Source organism: Anoplophora glabripennis, unplaced genomic scaffold (genome assembly GCF_000390285.2).
Source record: "Anoplophora glabripennis isolate ALB-LARVAE unplaced genomic scaffold, Agla_2.0 scaffold59, whole genome shotgun sequence".
NCBI lineage: Eukaryota > Metazoa > Arthropoda > Insecta > Coleoptera > Cerambycidae > Anoplophora > Anoplophora glabripennis.
The window spans coordinates 32,227-53,920 of NW_019425991.1; the positions used below are offsets into that span (position 1 = coordinate 32,227).

Consider the following 21,694-nt stretch of genomic DNA (forward strand, 5'->3'; position numbering starts at 1 on the left):
AAAAATTATACAATTAACCAGCCTGTAAACAATCTCCCCCCCCCATTTTTATGACTGTGGAAACTAATATGTTATTGTACATTTTCCCCATTTTCGATGGGAATTCAGGGTATTTCAGAAACTACTAAAGATATAATAAATCTGACGCGACGTTCTCGAGCTCGATTTTCATGACAAACTCGACTGTCAGAAATTTGCTATTTTCATTTGTTTCTGAGTTACAGGGCGTTTCTCGTTATTGTCACATTTTTGAACATGTCTGTATCTCTTCTACCTTGGCGTAGAATTGAAAGCCGGTATTAGATTTTTAGTAGATCTTAAGATTTCGGAGTGACCCAAAGTTATAATTTTTTAAATGGAAATCGTAGGTGCCCATGGTCCAAAAAGATAGAGATCTTTTTTGCTTTTTAGCAATATATCACATACTATAGTTATTTTTACAAACACAGGAGATAAGGGGTGTTTTATATATAAATTATATATGTTTTTCCTTTTTAATATGGCTGGCTATGAAAATACATATAAAACTATAATTCCTACTTTTACAAAACTCAAATCTGATCTGAAATTTTAGGAGATAGGTGGACAACAACAAACGTACCGATCAGATGGCCATCTAGGTTACATGATTTGAGTCCGTTGGACTCTTTCCTTTGGGGTTTTCTAAAAGATATTATATTTAAAATTCCTTTTACTGTATCGAGGGACTTAAAAAATTATTTTAATAATATTTCTAATAGATATACATTTAATGAATGCTACCCGAAGCTTTGCCAGAAGATGCGGGAAATATGCGACAGTTGACGGACGGCAATTTGAACATTTAGATGATAATGTAGGTACTTGCTATTGTTTAATTTACGTTTAATATTGTAACTTGAGTTGAAGTGGAATAAAAATTTGAAAACGCTCGTCTTTTCTTATCTGTAATATATATTTTAAATAAACTTCATATTTCTACAACAGATATTAGTTTTTTAAAAGTAAGAATTATAGTTTTGTATGTATTTTCATAGCCAGCCATTTTAAAATGTAAAAAAGGATCGAATTTATATATAAAACACATTTTTTTAGGTCATAGACGATTTCAAATTTAAAAAAATATAACTTTGGGTCATAACTCTGGAATCTTAAGACCTACTAAAAATCTAATACCGACATTCAATTCTACGCCGAAGAATTAGTCTTGAGCAGTTTTCTCTTTAACTCTACCTTATTTAACAGCTGAGATACAGACAAATTCAAAAGTGTCACTATAACGAGAAACGTCCTGTAACTCAGAAACAAATGAAGATAGCAAATTTCTGATTTGACAATTGAGTTTGCCATGAAAATTCAGCTCGAGAACGTCGTGTCAGATTTATCATATCTTTAGAAGTTTCTGAAATACCCTGAAATCCCACAGAAAATGGACCAGCCTGTACATAATATTTAACATCTATAGTGATAAATTCAGCTTGCCAGAACAAAAAGTCGCGAAATGCTCTCATTATATACAAGTGTTGGATAATAAAGAGTATTTTGCAGCCAGATGACAAAAAAGAATCAGTGTCAACTGAGGTTTTAACGAAAATGTCGACTTTTGATGAAGGTTCTCGAAAAAAAAAAAATTTATTGACAAGTAAAGTTAGGTACCAACTTTTAGAATAAAAATCAATCAAAATAGAGCGGTACTTAACAAAATCTAGAAAGTTAGTTATTTACGAATAATTTTTGATTTCATTCATAGAAAAATTACCTACCTACCAAGATAAGAAAGACATTTAATTTATTTCACGTCGATGTATAAACTTCTATCAGGTTCTCTAAACTGTCTATTACGCTTAGAGGGTCTGCTAAAACTGTCAAATTGTAGAATGTAATCGAAATGTCGGTACCGCTGATTAAAAATTAGGTAATTAAAAATCCCCAAAATTACCCAATAAATTAGAACCCGATTTATTAAAGCCAAGACAAAAAAATCAATGCCCAAATTCATTTCGTTATTTCCGACCATCCAAACTCCCCAACTCCTAAAAAACTTCATACATATACAGAAACGAACGGATCGGATATAATCAAAACAGAAGTGGAAGAGTTGGGTATAATCAAAAAAGTTAATTGGATGTGACGTGCGAGACCGCAAAGTAATCAGATACGAAGTAGTCGGGGCCCAGTAATAGACATTGATTATTAGTTAGCATGCATTAAATAAGTACCTTGTAATTACAAAGCAATTCCAAACAATTTGCAACTAGAGCCTTTTACAGTACGGACAAAGTAATATGCGTCATAATAATTCCGGCATAACATTTCCAATGAATTTTGGGGAACAGAGAACTAATTTTCATGTAAAATAATTCTTGGGCTAGCACAAGGAATTTATTTTTTGTTACAACGTCTATAAAGTTTTTAGAGAATGAACTGCTGTACATACAGGTGTCAAGCTCCTATACTAATAACTTTTTAATCAACTTATAATAACTAGAAAATGTTAACTCATGCTGTACCTGCATAGTGACGGAAGTCGTTTCTAAAAAAATAAAATTATAAAACCGCCGAAATTCTAATAAATTAACTGTTCTCTGTAAAAGCTTCTTGACAAAACGGAAGAATATTATCTAAATGGAACCAAATGGGCAATTATGTAGAATACCAGTAAAAGAAAACATTTTAGGGTTATCAAAATTAATTAGAGCCATTGTTTTATCTAAATAACGGCTATGCCCTTTCATTTACAACTGATAAAAAACACGGGGTCTAAGCAATTAAACCGTAACTTATCTAATCTAAGTACCCATTGAAATTTAAAAAAAGCGTAACGGTACTTACAAAGTAATTTTAAAAAGTCAAGAGGAATGTAGAGCCAGTCTTCAAAATAGGGAATCTGCAATAAAAAAAGTCCAATGAATGTAATTTATAGAATGTCGCTTAAGCTAGATGATCATCTCGCAAGAATTTCCGCGTGTATTTTTACGACTCCCGGTCGAGGAATGAAATTTATGGTCCACATAAATCGTTTATTAACAATACAGGATACCATTAAAATCTTCGGAAAGGCGTAAGGAGATACGAAATCGATATTTTTAATAAAATTCGTCGGGCCACCACAATATATCAAAATTGTGGACCAGATGTATATTCCAAACATTGTTCTTGTATACGCCCAAGATTTTCGATGTCCTACTTAAAATTTTCAATGAAAATTGACTCGGATTCAATGGAAAGTGTTTCAGGTGAATAGTACTTACGGGTAGAATCCTTCATATATCACAATAAATAATCCTAGTGGGCAGGGGGATGAGAAGTCGTCGAAAAAAGTAAAGAACAACCATGAACACTTTGCATAGCCTACTTGATGTAGACAAAGAAACATTACATTTTTCCACCACGCTTTTTTCACACATACACTTCACAGAGTACGGTATTTGTGCACTTATCACTTACATCGACTGTCTTTTGGTGCATTTATGACAATTCTGGACGCCGGTCGTCTCAATCTGTTTACTTATATTGATAAATATTCTGATAACGTCCGCGATAGCAACGGGTAACATCACGACGCCATTTTGTATATTTTCGTGCAGTGCCGGTAACCTAGCGACTGCCAGCGAACTAGTTGCCCGGCACTACCAACATTACAAGCTGAAACTTACCAAATTTTCAAATGTCAAGTCAAATTCTTCAATTTTTCATGCAAAATGTATCCTTTATGAAGATTTAGTAACTGTTTACGGTTATTGTAAGTATATTACGTAAAATCTGCAAAAATTCTTCAGTAAATCAGTTGAACAGACTCGGGAAAAGTAAGAACAATTTGTTTATTGTAAAATCAATATTTTATTGTAAAATTCAATATGATACAGGGAAAATTTATATGGAATATTCTTGCAAAAAACGTTTTTCTGCAGGGCTCTCCCTCACCATCACTATAAAAGACGGCGTTCCCCCTCTGATGATGTAACTGAAAATAATTATTTATTAACAAATTGCTTCACACGATCACATGTTGCGTTATGTAACGTCGCGTTTTGTTATTGCAAATCGTACTTACTCTCTGGTTTTGAGGGCATCGCTTAACGTTTTATTCACGTCTATACTGATAATTTTCTTCCTCGGAGTTTCGAAATAAATATTTATGTTTCCTGGAATGTATTTCTTGTCTTCGTCCCAATCAGGAAAACTCTCAAACACCAAAGCAAGGTGTTCCGAAAACCTGAAATATTCTCGTTAATCAAATGAATCAGAAAAAAAACTGACTAATTACGTTTGCTTTTCGCTAAATTGCTGTATGTAGTCCATGATTTTGTATTCTGGATATACAAATACAACAGGCCATACGAGAGTGGAAGAGGGGTCTAAAAATACTCTGTTATGCATCAGTTCGGGGAAGCAAGGTTCCAACTTTTCTATAGATATGTGCGCTGAAAAAAAAATTATACGTTTGGTAATTTCCCGGTTAACTAAACATTAAAGAATTACCTTTGGTTCTCCCTTCGATGTTATACCCTCTGTTAATTATCTCTTTTATTATGTCCTCCTCCTCCTTAGCTTTCCTTTTGGCTGCGGCTTCATTCTTTCTATCGTCCCTTTCCTTCAATTTAGCGGCATTTATGCTGTTCTGCCTCAATTCTAATATTTCTTTATTATCTTTTTGTTTCTCTAGTATTTTATCGCAGTAGTCTACTGCTTTTATATACTGTTTCAAGTGGAAGCAACAATTTGCTGCTCGACTTAAAGCTTTGTCATAATCTGGATTAATTTTTAAAGCCGATTCGCAGTCCATTAAAGAAGACCTGAAAATCCAGGATTGAATTTTTGGTTAATCGGAAAGTTATTTTGAGCGTAGTCACCTATAATTTTTAAGGAAGTAATGTGAAGCTGCCCTGTTATTGAATAGCGTCGCTTCGATTTCTGGCTTCCCGCATTTAACCTTGATAGCTTCCGTGTACGCCACGACAGCCAATCGGTAGTTTTTATGCTTGAAATTGAAATTACCGTCTTCCTTATAACTTGTCGCCAGTTCTAAAATCATCGCGTAAAACAAGAAACAATGAAAACGGATAATTCTTACCTTCGGGTTCATTTTCGTCTGGGTCGTATTTTAATTGTTGTAGACCCTCGTACAAGGGATGCAGTTCCTGGCCAGGTTTGGGCGCTTGGGTCATGAAAAAAGGGTGCTTTTCCATTTCCTAAAAAAATTGTTTTGATATAGTCACACGGGAGAAAATAACACTGAGTTTAATCTCACTTCTTCCCATCGATCTTCGGGCCACCCTTCATCATATTTCCTTCTCGGAAGCTTTTCTATGAATTCGTCCAACTCCCTGTCTAGTTTATCTGCTAGTTCAAGACGCTCTTCATGTGTCATGGGTTTTTTAACGGGTTTTTCTTCATTTTCCATTTTAATAAATTATTTGCACTACTTTGTATATATAAATTTCCGCTGGTGGTTTATTTGTATGAAGTGAAATTGTATGGAAATATTTCCAATGTCACTTTATTTAACACCTATTAACACCTTAAAAAATAGATATTCTTTACTTTATATGTCGATAGTTTTCTAACCTAACTTTATCAGTAAACAATATGGTCATATGATGGGGTGGGGTAGTAGTTCTATTGCTTCAAATGACGTGTGAAGTTAGGCATATATGCTGCTTCCTCTTCCATAATATTTTATGGACATGAAAATCATTCAATCAATTCTAAGAACATATTTTCCTTTCCTTTTTATATGCTGATTGTGTTTCAAAACTTTTTTCCATTTTTTTTTTCAAGAAATTAGGTATTTTTTGCAACTAATATCAAAGATAATTTTATAACCTAACTTTCAAACAAGAATAATATAGTATGAGGTGGGGTAGTAGTTCCATTATGTCAGATGTGTGAAAGTAGGCACGGCTTTTTCTATAGTAATTTATTGGTATATTTTCATAAGAACGAATTACATCTTTTTTTGTTGAAATTAACAAAATCTATAAAAAACTTTTTTCTCAAAACATTTTACTGCACAAAAAAAATAGAAAGTTTCTTTCAACTAATTTACCTGAAATAATAATAAAAATAATAAGCAATGTCCATATTTTAAAGGCATAGCACATTTACAAAAATCACAAGGAAAGTTTTGCAATTTTTTCCATTGGAATTTTCAAAATAAGCAATTACTGAGAAAAACTGGACTATGCCTTTAATTGTGGGACGATTTTCAATTAAATACAGAAATTAACTATACACAGTATATTTTACATTTTATTACGTATTTACTAATGAAAACATAAGTCGACAATAGATATGCTTCTCTGAAGCAATAGAAAATATACAGAAACTTCAATGTACTTACACTAAATCTCATATAATATTTATACCTTAATTCAATACTCAAAAAAAAACATCAATATTTTGACGGTTCGTTATCATTTATACCTTTAAAATATATTTAAAAGGCACAAACTTCTTGGTAACGGGTTAAACTTTTTATAACAAAAAAAAAATTATTAACTTCCTCTAACACAACTAAGAAATAATAATCTATCCATTTTAACGAATTAACGGGTAAAGAAATGATTTTCATGAAACGATATTTGAAAAAAATTGAATACAGGCCTCTATATCAAAACAGTTGTATAAAAATTACAGTACTAAAAATTCTATAAACTTTTATATATTTTTTTTTTGACTAGCCAAGATATGTGAATATTTGTAACGTTAAATTTGAACTGTTAATAAAAATCGGCACATTTAAAGTCCAATTGCAACTTTTTTTGCATCACGTTTACAAATTTAAGCATTCACACCTTGCAACTAGCAGCCAAAATTTCGGTGCAGGTTCGCTGCATCTCTTAAAACTTTGCTACTATCCGCATGGTGCAAACGCGACTCGACACATTGAGAAGATAAAAATTTACTCTACTACCGAATTAGATTTTTCTTACAGACAAACTATCCCCCCGTTTCAACAATAAATACTAATGACCCCACTGACCTTTCCTGAGGAATCATAAAACGCACACCGCGTACGGTTCAACCTCGAACGTCTGCTTCAAAATCGCGCTGAAAACTAACTCGACGTTACACACGATCTTCGTCTTGTCCTTCTTGTTCTTCAGCAGGTCGGCGACCAGGTGCAAGTCGTTCTCGTGGGTGACGATGAAGTAACTGTAAGGGGAATTGACGCTGGTCGCGTCGATCTGCGCCGAACTGCGTCTTATCCTCTCCACGACGCCGCCGCAGCTCTGGATCAGCTCCGCCACCAGCCTCTTGCTGGGGAAGACGCTCGGGGTGACAAAGAAGAACTTGCCCTCGAACAGCTTGTTTCTATTTTTCGTCGACAGGGTCTGGTCTATGTCGCACTTATACTCGTAGTTGAAGTCTTTGGAGTTCAGGTTGTAGTTGTTCTCGGGGAGGAACTGGTTGGCCGCGTGCGAGTCCTTCAGCCACTGCTCGGAGAGCACCTGCGCCCCCCTAGCTATGGCGAAGAAGAGCTTGTTGGAACGCGCAAGGTGCGACATTATGAGGTGAGTGAAATTCGCGTGGTCCTTCGCCACCGAGCCTCCCAGATCCCTGCAATGGAACAAGAATAACGAGATTTTTTCACTACTATTTTAGAAATTCGCGAAATGGTGCGACTTGGACCCAAAAAATGCAATACTTTTATATTTTATAAAAAGTAAGTACAATATTGCCTAGAATAAATATGACACCAGATGAAAATTTGCAGAAATTTGCCCTAAAATATGGTGCGTTTAGCCGCAAGATGGCAAAAAATTTGTTTTTTTCAAATAATTCTAAAATATTTGTCCGATTTAACTGAAATTATGCCAATACTTGCGTATAAGTGTCTCAGTTTTTGACACGGCAATTGAAGTCATTGCATTTACAGAAATGTGAGAGATTCCCTCAACCCTAAGCAAATAAGTCCATACTTTTTCAGGAGACGACATTACAGTTTTATTTTATTGTAAAAGAAAGCGCCTAATAAAAGTTTCTCTCGAAATTTTATGTAAGATTTCTCAATTAACTATTTTATTGGTCATCAGCAACGCATTTTACTACAGTCATTGAAGCTGAAAATCAGCTGTAAGCTCCTTTGAAAGTGCATGGATTTGCATGAAAATTTAAAATAAGACTCATCTTAGGCTTAGGTTCAAAAGGGATATAAGCCCGATTGACGCTTTTTGTCTTTTACGGGTAAAAACTACCCCCAAGTGAAAAAAATTGAAAAAATTTAGTTTTAAGCATTTTATTGATGAAAATCTTGTTCAAGCACAAAGATTAAATAATGTTAAATGTTTCTGAACATGTTTTATGATATATTTGATCTTTTCGACCCTTTATTTAACCCTTAAAAACTACTCCTATGCAAACAATAATGATAAAAAATTACTTTTTAAAGATTTGGAATGATTTAATGCAATTATTTAAAATAAAAGTTACCTTATACCTAACAAAAGAATTTTTCCCTTTCAACCCCTAAAAACCACCCCTGTATTGACAAAAATGAAAAAAAAAATACTTTTTAACCCTTTCACTGCTCCAGACGTATATATTCGCTAAAAATTTATAGGGCTCAAATTGCTCCAGACGTATTAATTCGCTTGAATAGTTAAATTGGATCAGGCTGCTCAAACCGTATATATTCGCAACCATGCGCATTAGCTACTGGATTATTGTAACTGGTAAGGCGAATTTTTGCGGGAGAGCTTATACCAATTGTGACAAATATTTTTATGGAAAGAGGTACTGGTAATAATACCAAGATTGTTCATGTTTCTTTCAGTTTCTATTTAGTACATATACTGTATTTTATTCAAAATAAAATCGTAAAATTTATCGTAAATCGTAATTTAACACAACATAATGTAAAACTATAAGTGGTCTAACTGCTCCAGACGTATATATTCGCACGCGATAAACTTTCGCACACGGCACGGTAGCTACGTTCAGACGTATTGCGCAGCGGTGCAATTATTTAAAATAAAAATTCCCTCATTGCTTATGAAAGAATTTGTATCTCATAACACTTTTCAACCCTTATAAATCACCCCTGTGCTAAAAAAAAAGATAAAAAATTACGTTTTAAATCTTGGAATGCTATAATTGTGTTGTACTTTGATTAACATTGAAGCCATAGTATCATACAAAAAAGCACTTTAAAGATAATTTCAAGAGCTGTAAGATTATTTGCATATAAAAGCTTTCAATTCCTTCGTTTTTTAAAGGGAAAGGATCGAAGGGCTCGAGACAGGTCGTTTTTTACTAAAACAGATACTTCAACTGACGATATCTCCTTTATTTTTTATGCTATAGGAATAAAAAAAAAGTAAAATATTTGTTGAAAAAAAAGTTACATTTTTGTTGTCTATCAATTTTTACGTATCTTTCATTGTTTCAGAGTTATTATATAAATAAGGCATTTTTTTTTGAATAATGAAAAATACGTTTTCAACTTTTAACGTACATTATTCAAAAAATAGGCATTCTAAACCGATCTAACTTCAGGATTGAATGAAAAACACTAAAACAAAACTAATTGTAAAGGGTCTACGATTAATTTTAATTCTGATGGAAATGGTACAGCGTTTACTGCTCATTTTTTCTTAAAAAATATGAGCCACCCATCTGTTTTTGACAATAACTCCCAATTAAGTTTCATAAGTTATCATTTTGAAGGTCTTTTTGAGTACTACAAAAAACTCGAGCGTTATACACGTAAAATTAATCCTTTTTCCGTCATTTGACGTTGAATACATCGATTTAAGTATTCCCCCAAAACAAGTCCCATTCCACTAACCATATTTCGCTTTGTATAGGACGTACAACACTTTTTTAAAAACGATTTTCTTTGTTAATTTATAAGCTACATTTTTGTTCATTACACTTTTTTTAATAAAATGCGTAGTTTTTGAGTTATTTGCGAAAAATACTTTGAAATAGTGTTTTTTTTAATCAAAATTTTCAATCGTGAATAACTGAAAAACTATTGATTTCTCGAAAAAATTCTTGGAATATTATTTGCTCAAAATATGATTCTCTTTCTTTGATTTCCAGTGTTATTTTTGAGAAAAAATTTCCACCCCCGAGAAGGGGTGTCAACCCCCAACAGGGTGGAAGCGTCAATCGGCGCTATGTCACTAATGTTCATTGACCTTTTCTCTAACTCTCTGCCAAATTTCAAGTCGATCGGTTCAGTTTCAAAGAATTTGAAGGTGAAAAGCTTCAATGACTACTATTTTTGATACAAATCAGTTTGTATCAAAAAAATTTGATTTACTTGATAATAAAAGCAAAATAATGCATCGTAGAGTACAGCAATTTTTAATCGAACATTCTTTTATGAGTATTATTAAAAATAACCACCATAACATGCAATTCCGTTAAAAATTATAAATTTAAAGAGTTTTTAAGCAAATTTAAACAGCTCATATCTCAAAAAACTGACGTTTTTCCAATATAGTACCTATATGACAAATTAAGGGGCAATTCTATACCTCACTATTAAATTTTAAATGCGTACTAAAATTTTAATATTTAACACATCTGTTAAACACTTACTATGAACTTCGTCGCAAGCATCCGCTAATGACAAAATAATTTCAGCGGGATTTTAAAATTGGACGGAGTAGTTCAAACGTCTCAGTCGCAGAATACTGATAATATTGATTTAAAGCAAATTAAATTTATGTAATCTGTAGCGGAATCTTTCTTAACTTCGAATAATCGCCATAAAACAAGGATTTTGTATATTTCGTGTTCCTTAAGGGATGACGTATATATTTGAAATGATCTGCACATTTTTTGGCGAACCGTACAAGAATATTTACACATCTCATTTAAACCTTACCTGACCATTTTCTGCAGGGGTTTGGTATCGGAAAACATGGAGAACAATATCCTGTGGGTTGAATTAGTGACGTGATCGTCGCTTATATTATCGTTCTCGTCCGTAGCCTCGGTCTTCAGCTTTTTAGGCTTCTTGGGCAGCACCACAGGCGAGGCGCTTCGTTTCACCCGTTCGTACGATTCCTGAGATATGTTTATGGGGGCCTTCCAAGCGACTACAAAAAAAACTCCATTACTTCCCCGTTATCCGCTAACGCAAGGACTTACGCATCAGATTCGGTACCAGTTTCGGGTCGAAGCTGAAATTAGAGGGGTTGGAGAACTGCTGGTAAATCTGGTGCTCCATCTGGTTCAAGGCGGCGAAGTTACCCAGCATCACGTCCGTTAACCACTGCACGTTGACGACGGGGATCTGCCATTTTTTCGCGTACACACATTTCCGTCCCTCCGCCTTGGCCGATATCAGGAGCGTGTTGTGCTTCGAGAAGTACGTCGTACACTGGGAAAAAATACAAACGCTCAAAAAAAAATTTAATTTTTGACAGTCCGTATCACCTACCTTTGCTCCCGTATACTTAATCATATGCTTCACCCTATTGCGGTCGCTGCCCTCGAAGCCGCTGATGGAGATCAAGTGCTTGGAGGCCGGGGCAGTGTCCAAGTAAATGTTCGGGAGGTGCAGGGCCGTCCAGGGGGGCAGCACCTGTTTCCTCGCCATCACGTCGCTGAGCCACACGATGGTCACGCAACGTTTACAGTCCCTCAGGGCCTGCATCACGACACCATGACGCTGGGTCTCGCACAAGACGTGGGTGACACGGCTACAGTACTGCTTCTCCACCTCCCCTGAAAGGAAAACTCGGATAAACGATTGAAATCCTCGATGATACGGAGACATTTACCCCCGTGTTTCTCGATTTTCTGTTGCCAACCCGGTATCCGCTCCTCCAGGAAGCTCTCCAGCTCCACCACTACGAAAATGCAACCTAGGAGGAATAAGTCTGGCGGTACTGAAAAAAAAGTGGTGAATAATGTATAAAAGTCAATTTACGAGTCTGACTTACATTTCAGGTTAGGATTGTGACCGTAAAACGGGCCGGGTCGGTGTTGTAAGGGCAACGCCGGTTTTGGGCAATACTGCAGCTTGGGAGGATCGTTGGTTGGCGTAATAGGTAGAGGTTGAGCCCCCGGCGGTTTTATTATTTCGCCGTTAGGCCCGCTTATGGTTCTACGTTGCAGGGCGATGATCTCCTGCGGCTTAGAGTTTAAGGCGGCATTATGCTGGGCCGTCATCAGCCTATGAACGAACGTTATGGTTAAATTTAAACCATTATCATCCTTCGGTGCCAAAATATTACACAGTAGAATCGTAAATAAAACCAAAAGTAGATGTTCACAATTTTTTAATACGATAAAATAATTTTAAGTATTATCTACCTAAAAACCTTCGTTTATGGTCTATAAAAATGGGAATGCCTTCACAACAACACAACAAGTGTAAATTCGTAAGGATAATTTTACCAAAATCAACAAATCTATCTATTATTCTAAATTTACAATTTTGAAACCCTCTAAAATGATATGCCCATGGAATAGTACGCCTTACCTACTGGTCACATGATCTACATCTCGAAAATGAATCAGTGCCTACTTTTCTGGCACTAAATTACAGTAGTAGTTCATTTGTACCCCTCAAACTGATTTTTTAGTATATTACCTTAATGTTCCAGCGGCTGAGGGCTCAGGCAGCGTTTCCGGCCTCTGCACGCCCATAGAAGACCCGCCGCTCTGCAACTTAATGCTCAGCATGTTCGCTAGCGCCGTTTTCGTCTTCGCGTTGACGACGAGAGAATGCTGAATGTTAGCTTCCGGAACTGGCGGCGGATTTGTCGTTGAATCGGCCAGTTGCGGCTGACCGATGGGTCGTACGATGGTGGGTTGCTGCAGAGGCGCCAACAACGAAGACGGCGATGAGACGCTCTCACAGACAAACGACGTACTTGGCGTACCCGGCTGCTGCTGCGCCAGGTGATTTTTCTGCTCCCTCTGCAACTGCAGCTGTTGCAATCTGTACTGCCTCAGTTGGAGCTGCTGCTGTTGGTTTTGGTCGGCGAACTGGGGGCTGTTCTGGTTGATGGGGCTCAGGCCGGGCGCGTGTTGGATGTTTTGCGACAGACCCGGCTGCGTGAGGGTGCCGGGCGTGATGTTTTGCTGTTGGATGTTCGCCGGCAAGACAATTCCCTGCTGTTTGGCTTGCTGCTGCAGCCACTGGAACTGCTGCTGGGTCGTTAGACCCGGAGGCACGTTTCCTGTAAATATGTAACCGCATTGTTGTAAAAGTTTTATAGCCATGGTAAATTTTACTGAAAACGCATATCCCTGATGATAAATTTCATAAGTTTTATAAAATCATAATTGACGAAGAGTAACAATCACTGAAAAATAAATACAACGCGAAAGTTAAATTTTTCACTAACCTCTGATCAAAATATGGCTCCCGCCCCCGCCTCGCTGCTGGACCTGCTTCAAAAGCTGTCGCTGCCTCTGCAGCTTCGCCACGAACAACGCCTGCTGCTCGGGCGGCATCTTCTGCAGCTCGTTGTGGGTCCTGGCGTCCAGCTGTATGAACTGTCGCTGTGGCACCACATTGGCCTGTTGTGCGTTCGGGGACCACTGCACCCTGGGACCCGGCTGCTGAACGACGTTCACTGAATGACGGATTATCTGTTGTCCAGGGACCTGCGAGGGTTGCTGCGCCCACAGGTGTTGGTTTATCTGGGCACGCTGCGGTACGGGGGACTGCGGCGACTGCTGGTTTATCAGGATCTGTTGGTTGACGCCGCCCTGCTGCGGGAACTGGGGGCGCACTACTTGCTGCGGCAGCGGGGAATTCAATTGCTGGTTTATCTGCGTAGAACGTTATTTGTTTATTTACGAGACGGTGAATGTTTTTTTGTTTCATATTACAATCAACCACTAAATTAAAGAACACAAATTTAATAAATTGAATTATAAAGGAATACAACACATTAAAAAAATACTAATCAAAGTTACATAACAACTGGCAAACGTAGAGAAAAATAAAAAATCGAGGTGTTTAAAAAGTGATACAAACCCACGTCATTAATAAAATCAGTTCTTACCTGTGGAATCTGTTGCTGCTGTTGGTTGAGCCCCTGCTGCTGCGTCTGCATCTGCTGACTCAAGTTCTGCTGATTGTTCAACTGCTGCTGCTGCTGCAAATTCTGCCTGTTGATCTGCTGCTGCTGTAGATTCTGCTGCTGCAAGTGCTGACCCATCCCTTGATTGAGCTGCTGGTTCAGCGCCTGACTGATATTTTGCGACAATCCCTGCTCCATGCCTTGCGGGTTGATGTTCTGGTTCAACTGGTTCAGCTGACTTTGCGGGTTCAACTGTTGATTCAGCTGATCCTGTTGATTCAGGGGCTGTCCCATCTGGTTCTGCTGGTTGAGCTGTTGGTTTAACAGCGCGTTCTGTTGGACCAGCTGCTGACTCATCTGGTTCTGTTGGTTCAGCTGTTGGTTGAGCTGTTGCTGGTTGAGCTGCTGGCCCAAATTCTGAGAGCTGAGTTGTTGGTTTAGAACCTGAGCGTTCAGTTGTTGGCCCATGTTTGGTTGCTGCTGGGAGACGGGCTGCTGCAGGTTCATTTCTTGGTTTGCGTTTTGGTTCTGATTGAAGTTTTGGTTGAGGAATTGCTGTACAGATAAATTCGACTGATTCTGTATGATCTGTTGTTGGCTGGTGACGGTCTGCGGCTGATTTAAGAACTGCTGCTTTTGCTGCAGGGTCTGTTGGTTCTGGTTCAAGCTCTGCAAGAAGTTCTGACCCTGTCCCATCTGGATTTGTTGCTGTTGCAGCTGGTTTTGCTGCTGTTGATTCGTTTGACTCTGTTGTTGGTTCATCTGATTGTGTTGTTGGTTCATTTGATTCTGCTGTTGGTTCATTTGATTTTGTTGTTGGTTGACCTGGCTTTGTGGTTGGTTTATCGGACTCTGTTGGCTCATTTGATTCTGTTGCTGGCTTTGTTGTTGCAATACTTGATTCTGCAGCAGCTGCTGATTCTGATTAAGTGCCAACGGTTGATTTTGACCAAGTTGGAGCTGCTGCTGTTGATTCTGCTTCAACAGCTGCTGCTGTTGCAACTGGGAGATCTGTTGTTGGCTCAACTGTCCCAGGTGTTGGTTTGACCCTATCGGCTGCTGGTTTTGCCCAACGCCTTGGGGACCGGGCCCCATAGATTGCTGATTGGTGTTCTGCCTCTGTTGCTGGTTCAACTGATTTTGTAATAGTTGTCTCTGAGCTAGTTGCTGTTGTAAGAGTTGCTGCTGGACGGTTATCTGTCCCGTGGATGTTCGTTGAATCAAATTCTGCTGATTCTGTTGCATTCTCTGTTGGAGCAGCTGTTGGTGGAGCTGGCTTTGGCCCAGCTGACCCCTGAGTTGTTGAATGTTGGATCTGGCCTGTTGTTGGCCCATCAATCTGCTGATGTTCAGAGGGTTCTGCTGCTCCTGGAAAGGCGCTTGTGTCGGGGTGTGGTGTACGATACTGCGCGGTATGTGCTGGCTTGGTAGGGCCGAAGGAGATCTGGGTATCTGTGGAAAATTAGGGGCGATGGGTGACTGAGGTGTTACTGGCAAAGGCTGAGCAGGCACTTGATTCATGTGGCTCTTCGGAGGTTGATGATTCGGGCCTTTCTGTATAAAACTAGGCGCTACGACGTTAGGCGGAGCGATAGGGTCTGAGGACGTAGTTTTTGGTGTACTGGGCTGGTTCCAAGGCATCCTCTGCTTCAATTTTTCTAATAAAGCTTGCGTAGAATCTGACACGCTTTTCTCTTTGTTTTTATCAAAGTCTTCCGCCTGTTCTGGTTCGAAACCTGTAATGGCTGTCGTGCTTTCATGTTTCACCGGTTTCGGCCAATTGATTAACTTTGGATGAAACAGAACAGCGTCCGCTAGAGAATTAGCTTTTATTGTTTGAACTACCCAATCTGGAGTGACAATCTTTATATAGTCAGGTCCTAAAGCTTCGGCTTTTTGATACTTGATGCTATTTGTATCGGTCGCTACCAGATAGGTGCAGTTTTTATTCAAGTTAAGTTGTACAGTACCTCCATTGTGTGTGATTAAAGACCAAAGGTATTTGAGATCTTCCCTTATGTTGCTAAAGCAAAACACTAGATTTGATAATAATTTCCCTCCTGGTACATACAAATAAGACCTGGGGCTTACTAGTTTCTTTAAACGGGCGCACATCACAATCCATTTTGGGGTAAGAGCTGGTACTTCGTAAACATCATTGGCATCAACGATATCGTTTTCTTCGGGGTTATCACCAACTATTAAATGTGTGACATAATCTGAGAAATAGTTAAGTCTCTCGGCACCACCGCATTTTAATAAATCTATTATCTAAAAAGGAAATAAATAAGAACAATAACATTTTGTGACTTGTTTTTAGTACCTTTTCATGTACTTCTCCGCTAATAAAGAATTTAATTCCTTTAAAAACGTCATCACTTAACTCTAATTTTAATACTGCTTCTGGTAAGTCACCCATTTTTAACAATATTATTGAGGATATATTCCGTATAAATTCATTTTATCATAAAATTTATTTCTAGGCTCCATTTTCCTCCATACACAATCAAGTTGGCGACATTAGCGCACCAAGTTAACCAATGTAAACCAGAAAAGTTACTGGGAAAAAAAATGTTTTCTTAATACCCTCCCAGGGAAAAACTAAAATATTGATTTAATAGCTTATTTTCTTCGAATTGATTATTTTTTATGTGATGTTATTGAACTTTGTTGACCAAAGCTTAGGCGCCAAAATTAAATTGATTATTTTTCCAGTTAAGGGATATTTCAGTCTATTTTGTTGGTAACGCCGACAAGCAAAAACCGATCTCCGCGACTCCTCCAGCAAAAAAGTAGTGTTTATGTCGAAAAGGCTCGTCAAAAATCCCGAATAATCCGAGCCATCCTTTAATTTTAAGTTTTAAAAATAAAATTAAAGTGTTTTTAAACAACCAAACAAATGGCAGAAGCTGATAAGTTAAACATCGATAGTATTATAGCCAGATTATTAGAAGGTAAATGTACGAAGGTCAAGATATGTTGACAAAAATAATGGCGTCTAGGTATACGCCTTGGTAAACGTCAAAATAATTTTGTTGTGTGCCATTTTTAGTGCGTGGAGCAAGACCAGGAAAAAATGTACAATTAACCGAAAATGAAATCAGAGGACTATGCCTAAAATCCAGAGAAATATTCTTAAGCCAACCTATTTTACTTGAACTAGAGGCTCCTTTAAAAATTTGTGGTAAGCGAAATAGTTTTTAGATATACGTCGCTATAAATTTACCACCATCTTAAATAAAAGCCCTATCATAAATTTCTTTTCATTGATTGTGTTGTTGTTTTCTTAAATTAATGGTGAATGTTTACAGTTTTAATTAAACAGAGTGTACATTACAGATAATGATAATCCATCAGTGAATCATACAATTTTAATATTTAAACTATCATTTACATAAACCTTGTTATTGCCACTTTAAATGCTAATTCGGGTTTAATGTAATGTTTGTTTTTATTTACAACTAATTTTTCGTAGTACCTTTTAAGAACGAGTTTTAAATTTATATTGTGAAGTGACTTGAGTCATTGACATCACATAAGTTGGTTTGGACTATAATATTTAATCATGAAAGGAATGTTAGCACACAATTTTTGTGTAATAGTAAAATCTAAGTCTTCCAATTCTTAAATGATTGACATCAATTGCACAATTATTGGATACGTTTGCCAAAGGTCAAAGTTTAATTAACGACTGCTAAATATATATTTGCACGTCGGTTAAAATTCTCTGATAAGTTACAGACGTACTGTTGTAAATTTCATTCGTAATGTTTTTTGCTTCAAGGTGATATACATGGTCAGTATTATGACCTTCTACGTCTGTTCGAATACGGGGGCTTCCCACCAGAATCCAACTACTTATTCTTAGGGGACTACGTCGACCGCGGCAAGCAGTCGCTCGAGACGATCTGCCTTTTACTCGCCTATAAAATTAAATACCCAGAAAATTTCTTCCTGTTACGTGGCAATCACGAATGCGCCTCCATCAACCGCATCTATGGATTCTACGATGAATGCAAAAGGAGGTAAATGTTCGACGGGACGTGGGTATATCCAGAATTTACTTGTTTTTTTGTAGGTACAACATTAAACTTTGGAAAACTTTCACCGATTGCTTTAACTGCCTTCCGGTGGCTGCGATTGTCGACGAGAAGATATTCTGCTGTCACGGAGGTGAGTTTTTGCATATTTGTAGTAGAATTCTTGCTTTTGTGTAACATGTGTAGGTTTTTACTGCTGTGATGGTGTTTTTTCTTCGGTTTTTAGTTAAAACGTATAAGGTCTAAAGTTCGTTAATTTGTATTTCTTTTTGTTAAAGTTGCTTAATATGCAAACAGTTCTGCTTGATATTGCTATACAGTCTAGATTTCTCCACTTTCACTACTGTTGGGTAAAGCATTTTAAGTGTTGTTGAAATACGTTGAGCAATATGCAGCTGTAATTCTTGAGAGTGCGAAATGCCTACAAAGAATTTAATTTTTCCGTAATGTAACGAACTGATTAATATTGTAACAAATGCAAAACGGGTTAGAGTTTACCAGAAACGGGCGTTATTTATGTATGAATGAAATCGTAGGGTTGAGTCCCGATCTGCAATCGATGGAGCAGATTCGACGAATCATGCGACCAACCGATGTACCTGACCAGGGGCTCCTGTGCGACCTGCTGTGGTCGGACCCCGACAAGGACCAGATGGGCTGGGGGGAGAACGACAGGGGAGTGAGCTTCACGTTTGGGGCCGAGGTCGTGGGGAAATTCTTGCACAAGCACGACTTTGACCTCATATGCCGCGCTCACCAGGTCGTCGAGGACGGCTACGAGTTTTTCGCCAAGCGGCAGCTCGTCACCCTCTTCAGCGCACCGAATTACTGTGGTAAGTAAGGTCGCAGAGTAAACGATGTAGTAAGACGCGTTATTCGAAAATTCGGGTTTAAAAAACTTAATTTTCAGGGGAATTTGATAATGCCGGGGCGATGATGTCCGTGGACGAGACGTTAATGTGTAGTTTCCAAATACTGAAGCCGGCGGACAAGAGGAAGTTCCAGTACAACATGAACGCGGGAAGACCGGTAACGCCACCTAGAGGTGCCACAAATAAAAACAAAAAGAAGTGAATTAATTTATTTTTAAGGTTAGGGTTAGTTTCAGCATAAACATAACAATATTTTTATCATTTTAAATACTAAAATTTAAGCGCCCTGATGCGGAAAAAGTTAACGTTATCGATTAATGTTTTTTTTTTTTTGAGAGTTGTTGAACGTTTATTTTTCGTAGATTAGGATGGTAAAGTGAGTAATATGTCGATTTTTAAGTTTTATATGTACGTTGTTAATACACTTATTGAATATTAGTATTTAAAATGCTAAAACTCGAGCCGTTTTAGTTTATTTCTCGTTTGGTATTACGAGAGAGTAATATCTATTTATTTGAAACTTATCCAAATTACCTGGTATCAAGTGTAAATAAGTAAAATGGCTTAAGAAATATTTACAAAAAATAGGCTATATTTATTTTTCTTTTTGGTTTTAATAGAATGGAAGAGTTTTATGTTTTAGAAAGTTTTCTTTTTTTGACGTCTGTATAAATATATTTTTATATATAATTATTTTCATTTGATTTGTCAAGTGGTGTATGATTAATGAAAAATTTCATCGTTTCACCGGAGACGTTTAAAAAATTTACAACAAGACATTTTTGTAAATATGCATTCATTTTCTTCTGTTGATCTGCATTAATGTCAAAATAAAATTTTAACTATTATCATTTTATTTCTGAGTTTTATTAGCCATAATTAATAATTTAAAACCTTAAGGCTTCCTCAATATCCCAAATCTTTCTCTTCAGAAATAAAATTACTGGATATTTCATAAGAAACACGAATAAGGTTCGTTTATATCAAAAAATGCGAATGTATTATATTGAGCAAACTGAAAACTACTATTCTTATACGAGTAGTTCAAATGACCTAATGGCTGAATATCCTTTGTAGGAAAACCATTAAAATAGAAGCAGAAGAAGAACTTTTTATAACACGGAGGTTAAAATTTATTAATTTTTATTTAATAATGGGTATTATCGCAAGTAATTCATATTTGACTGTATTTAGTGCAGGAACTGTGATAGGAGCGGCCTCTGCTTATTTTATTCTTAAATTTAGGCATAAGCCTAAAGAGGAACTCTGGAAAAGTGGCATGGAAGAGAGATTTGAGGTTAGAATTTTTCAAATGTACGAAAATCGTAACTATTATAATACAATTTTTTAGTTTGAGGATCCCAAAGACGAGTACAGATTAATAATGGGCGTGAGAAACGACCTTAAAATGCAAAAGGGCAAGGTGGCGGCGCAATGTGGGCATGCAGCGGTTGCCGCTTACGCCAGAGCCTTAAAGGAAAAGCCCAAGACCTTAAAGAACTGGTTGAGATTTGGTAGTATGTACTTTCGATGAGTAATATTGTTTGTTAATGAAAATATTCATTAGGGGGAACAAAGATTGCAGTGAGAGTTGACAGTGAAGAGGAGTTACTGGAATTGGATAAGCGAGCGAAAAAGCTGGACGTTTTGTCTAGTATAATTCGAGACGCTGGACAGACACAAGTTGCTCCCGGAAGTAGAACTGTTATCGCTATAGGGCCAGCGCCCAAAAGTGTTTTAGATGAAATTACGGGACATTTAAAATTGTATTAGGACGTATAAATAAATTATTTAAAAAGTAATATGCATAAAATATATAATACTCCATTTTTTGCATTGTTAACACTCAAAAACAAATTTAATGTTCAACAATTTTGACAAACTTAAAAAAATGAGTAGTTCAAATACACACATTTTCTATTTGCATATAACTTCATGCATGTCTTTAAAAACATAACCTATAATTAAAAATTAAAAGCATTCAAATTTTGCTATAATGGAAGAAACAGTTTTGCCAAGATTAGCTTTCGATATATTGAAGGAAGCTGAAGAAACTTATAAGGAAACCGGAACTTGTGAGTGTTCGAATTTAAAAAATATATATATCACTAACCACTCCATTTTAGTTTCCTCAAAAATTTTGGAAAATTTGTATTCATTTTTTGGAGAAAGCTTTGTGCTGGCTACAGAGCTCCTGGAAAAATGTAAAATAATAGAATACGGTGTTGACAGTGGAATAAGAAACATATTTAAAGTTATTATGAAGGAGCAGTACACGATATACGAAGATATAAATTTTTGTCAGTGCAAGACGTTTCGTTTGCAGGTTCTGGAGTCCCGCCACACCTTGACTTGCAAGCATGTTCTGGCTGTGAAACTAGCTCGGATATCCGGACAACTGACCAAAGAAACGATATCGGATTCCCAATTTGTCGACTTCTTAAACGAACAGTTACGATACATAGAAGAGGATGATGATTGAATGAAATCGTGAAAAAAAAAAGTCGTGGTACTTTAACATACAGTATATTACAAATATAACAACAAATTGGACTAAGTAATACTTTTTAGTTTATTTAAATTAAATGCAAAGATATTTATACCGTAAATATGAAACATCGAGATGATTGTTGTGGGTCTCAATACTAGAAAATATAAACATATTAAGATGATAAAAATGTTGTTTTATGTATAATAAATATTCCAAGAAATAAATTAGTGGTTATAAATACGACAATGATACAATGCGACTATTTTAACTAATGAAAAACCTAATATTTAGTCTTAAAAGAATTTGTTT

At 36.7% G+C, this 21,694-nt stretch overlaps 5 protein-coding genes across 5 annotated transcripts; 3 read left to right on the plus strand and 2 right to left on the minus strand.

Moving 5' to 3' along the window:
- Window positions 1–3,801: 3,801 nt before the first annotated feature.
- LOC108906506 (tetratricopeptide repeat protein 4) lies at window positions 3,802–5,562 on the minus strand. The gene is made up of 7 exons (XM_018709790.1): window positions 5,231–5,562; window positions 5,054–5,171; window positions 4,833–5,004; window positions 4,462–4,775; window positions 4,247–4,403; window positions 4,034–4,195; window positions 3,802–3,943 (listed from the first exon to the last, which is right to left on the minus strand). Exons 1-7 carry the CDS (start codon window positions 5,381–5,383, stop codon window positions 3,853–3,855), a joined length of 1,167 nt encoding a protein of 388 aa, XP_018565306.1. The 5' UTR covers window positions 5,384–5,562; the 3' UTR covers window positions 3,802–3,852.
- Window positions 5,563–5,992: 430 nt separating this feature from the next.
- On the minus strand, window positions 5,993–16,502 carry LOC108906723 (PAX-interacting protein 1-like). The gene is made up of 10 exons (XM_018710066.1): window positions 16,306–16,502; window positions 13,965–16,253; window positions 13,299–13,728; window positions 12,539–13,130; window positions 11,886–12,118; window positions 11,724–11,831; window positions 11,381–11,667; window positions 11,089–11,320; window positions 10,823–11,036; window positions 5,993–7,542 (listed from the first exon to the last, which is right to left on the minus strand). Exons 1-10 carry the CDS (start codon window positions 16,399–16,401, stop codon window positions 6,978–6,980), a joined length of 5,046 nt encoding a protein of 1,681 aa, XP_018565582.1. The 5' UTR covers window positions 16,402–16,502; the 3' UTR covers window positions 5,993–6,977.
- A 233-nt stretch (window positions 16,503–16,735) lies between these two features.
- On the plus strand, window positions 16,736–19,750 carry LOC108906753 (serine/threonine-protein phosphatase alpha-2 isoform). The gene is made up of 6 exons (XM_018710110.1): window positions 16,736–16,936; window positions 17,035–17,166; window positions 17,767–18,007; window positions 18,061–18,155; window positions 18,559–18,855; window positions 18,933–19,750. Exons 1-6 carry the CDS (start codon window positions 16,882–16,884, stop codon window positions 19,094–19,096), a joined length of 984 nt encoding a protein of 327 aa, XP_018565626.1. The 5' UTR covers window positions 16,736–16,881; the 3' UTR covers window positions 19,097–19,750.
- Window positions 19,751–20,003: 253 nt separating this feature from the next.
- Window positions 20,004–20,696, plus strand: LOC108906763 (peptidyl-tRNA hydrolase 2, mitochondrial). Its single transcript, XM_018710131.1, has 3 exons — window positions 20,004–20,191; window positions 20,246–20,408; window positions 20,462–20,696. Exons 1-3 carry the CDS (start codon window positions 20,048–20,050, stop codon window positions 20,665–20,667), a joined length of 513 nt encoding a protein of 170 aa, XP_018565647.1. The 5' UTR covers window positions 20,004–20,047; the 3' UTR covers window positions 20,668–20,696.
- Window positions 20,697–20,732: 36 nt separating this feature from the next.
- LOC108906780 (zinc finger SWIM domain-containing protein 7-like) lies at window positions 20,733–21,560 on the plus strand. The gene is made up of 2 exons (XM_018710142.2): window positions 20,733–20,969; window positions 21,021–21,560. Exons 1-2 carry the CDS (start codon window positions 20,891–20,893, stop codon window positions 21,374–21,376), a joined length of 435 nt encoding a protein of 144 aa, XP_018565658.1. The 5' UTR covers window positions 20,733–20,890; the 3' UTR covers window positions 21,377–21,560.
- The last annotated feature ends 134 nt before the right edge of the window (window positions 21,561–21,694 follow it).

Coding starts and splice junctions, on each gene's coding strand:
- LOC108906506 (XM_018709790.1), bottom strand. CDS start 5,383: ATGGAAAATGAAGAAAAACCCGTTAAAAAACCCATGACACATGAAGAG. Junction 5,172..5,230: donor CCGAAGATCGATGGGAAGAA/GTGAGATTAAAC, acceptor CAATTTTTTTAG/GAAATGGAAAAGCACCCTTT. Junction 5,005..5,053: donor AGACGAAAATGAACCCGAAG/GTAAGAATTATC, acceptor CGATGATTTTAG/AACTGGCGACAAGTTATAAG.
- LOC108906723 (XM_018710066.1), bottom strand. CDS start 16,401: ATGGGTGACTTACCAGAAGCAGTATTAAAATTAGAGTTAAGTGATGAC. Junction 16,254..16,305: donor GCGGAGAAGTACATGAAAAG/GTACTAAAAACA, acceptor TTTCCTTTTTAG/ATAATAGATTTATTAAAATG. Junction 11,668..11,723: donor GAAAATCGAGAAACACGGGG/GTAAATGTCTCC, acceptor TTTTCCTTTCAG/GGGAGGTGGAGAAGCAGTAC.
- LOC108906753 (XM_018710110.1), top strand. CDS start 16,882: ATGGCAGAAGCTGATAAGTTAAACATCGATAGTATTATAGCCAGATTA. Junction 18,008..18,060: donor TACGATGAATGCAAAAGGAG/GTAAATGTTCGA, acceptor GTTTTTTTGTAG/GTACAACATTAAACTTTGGA. Junction 18,856..18,932: donor CAGCGCACCGAATTACTGTG/GTAAGTAAGGTC, acceptor CTTAATTTTCAG/GGGAATTTGATAATGCCGGG.
- LOC108906763 (XM_018710131.1), top strand. CDS start 20,048: ATGGGTATTATCGCAAGTAATTCATATTTGACTGTATTTAGTGCAGGA. Junction 20,192..20,245: donor GCATGGAAGAGAGATTTGAG/GTTAGAATTTTT, acceptor ACAATTTTTTAG/TTTGAGGATCCCAAAGACGA. Junction 20,409..20,461: donor AAAGAACTGGTTGAGATTTG/GTAGTATGTACT, acceptor AATATTCATTAG/GGGGAACAAAGATTGCAGTG.
- LOC108906780 (XM_018710142.2), top strand. CDS start 20,891: ATGGAAGAAACAGTTTTGCCAAGATTAGCTTTCGATATATTGAAGGAA. Junction 20,970..21,020: donor TTATAAGGAAACCGGAACTT/GTGAGTGTTCGA, acceptor ACTCCATTTTAG/TTTCCTCAAAAATTTTGGAA.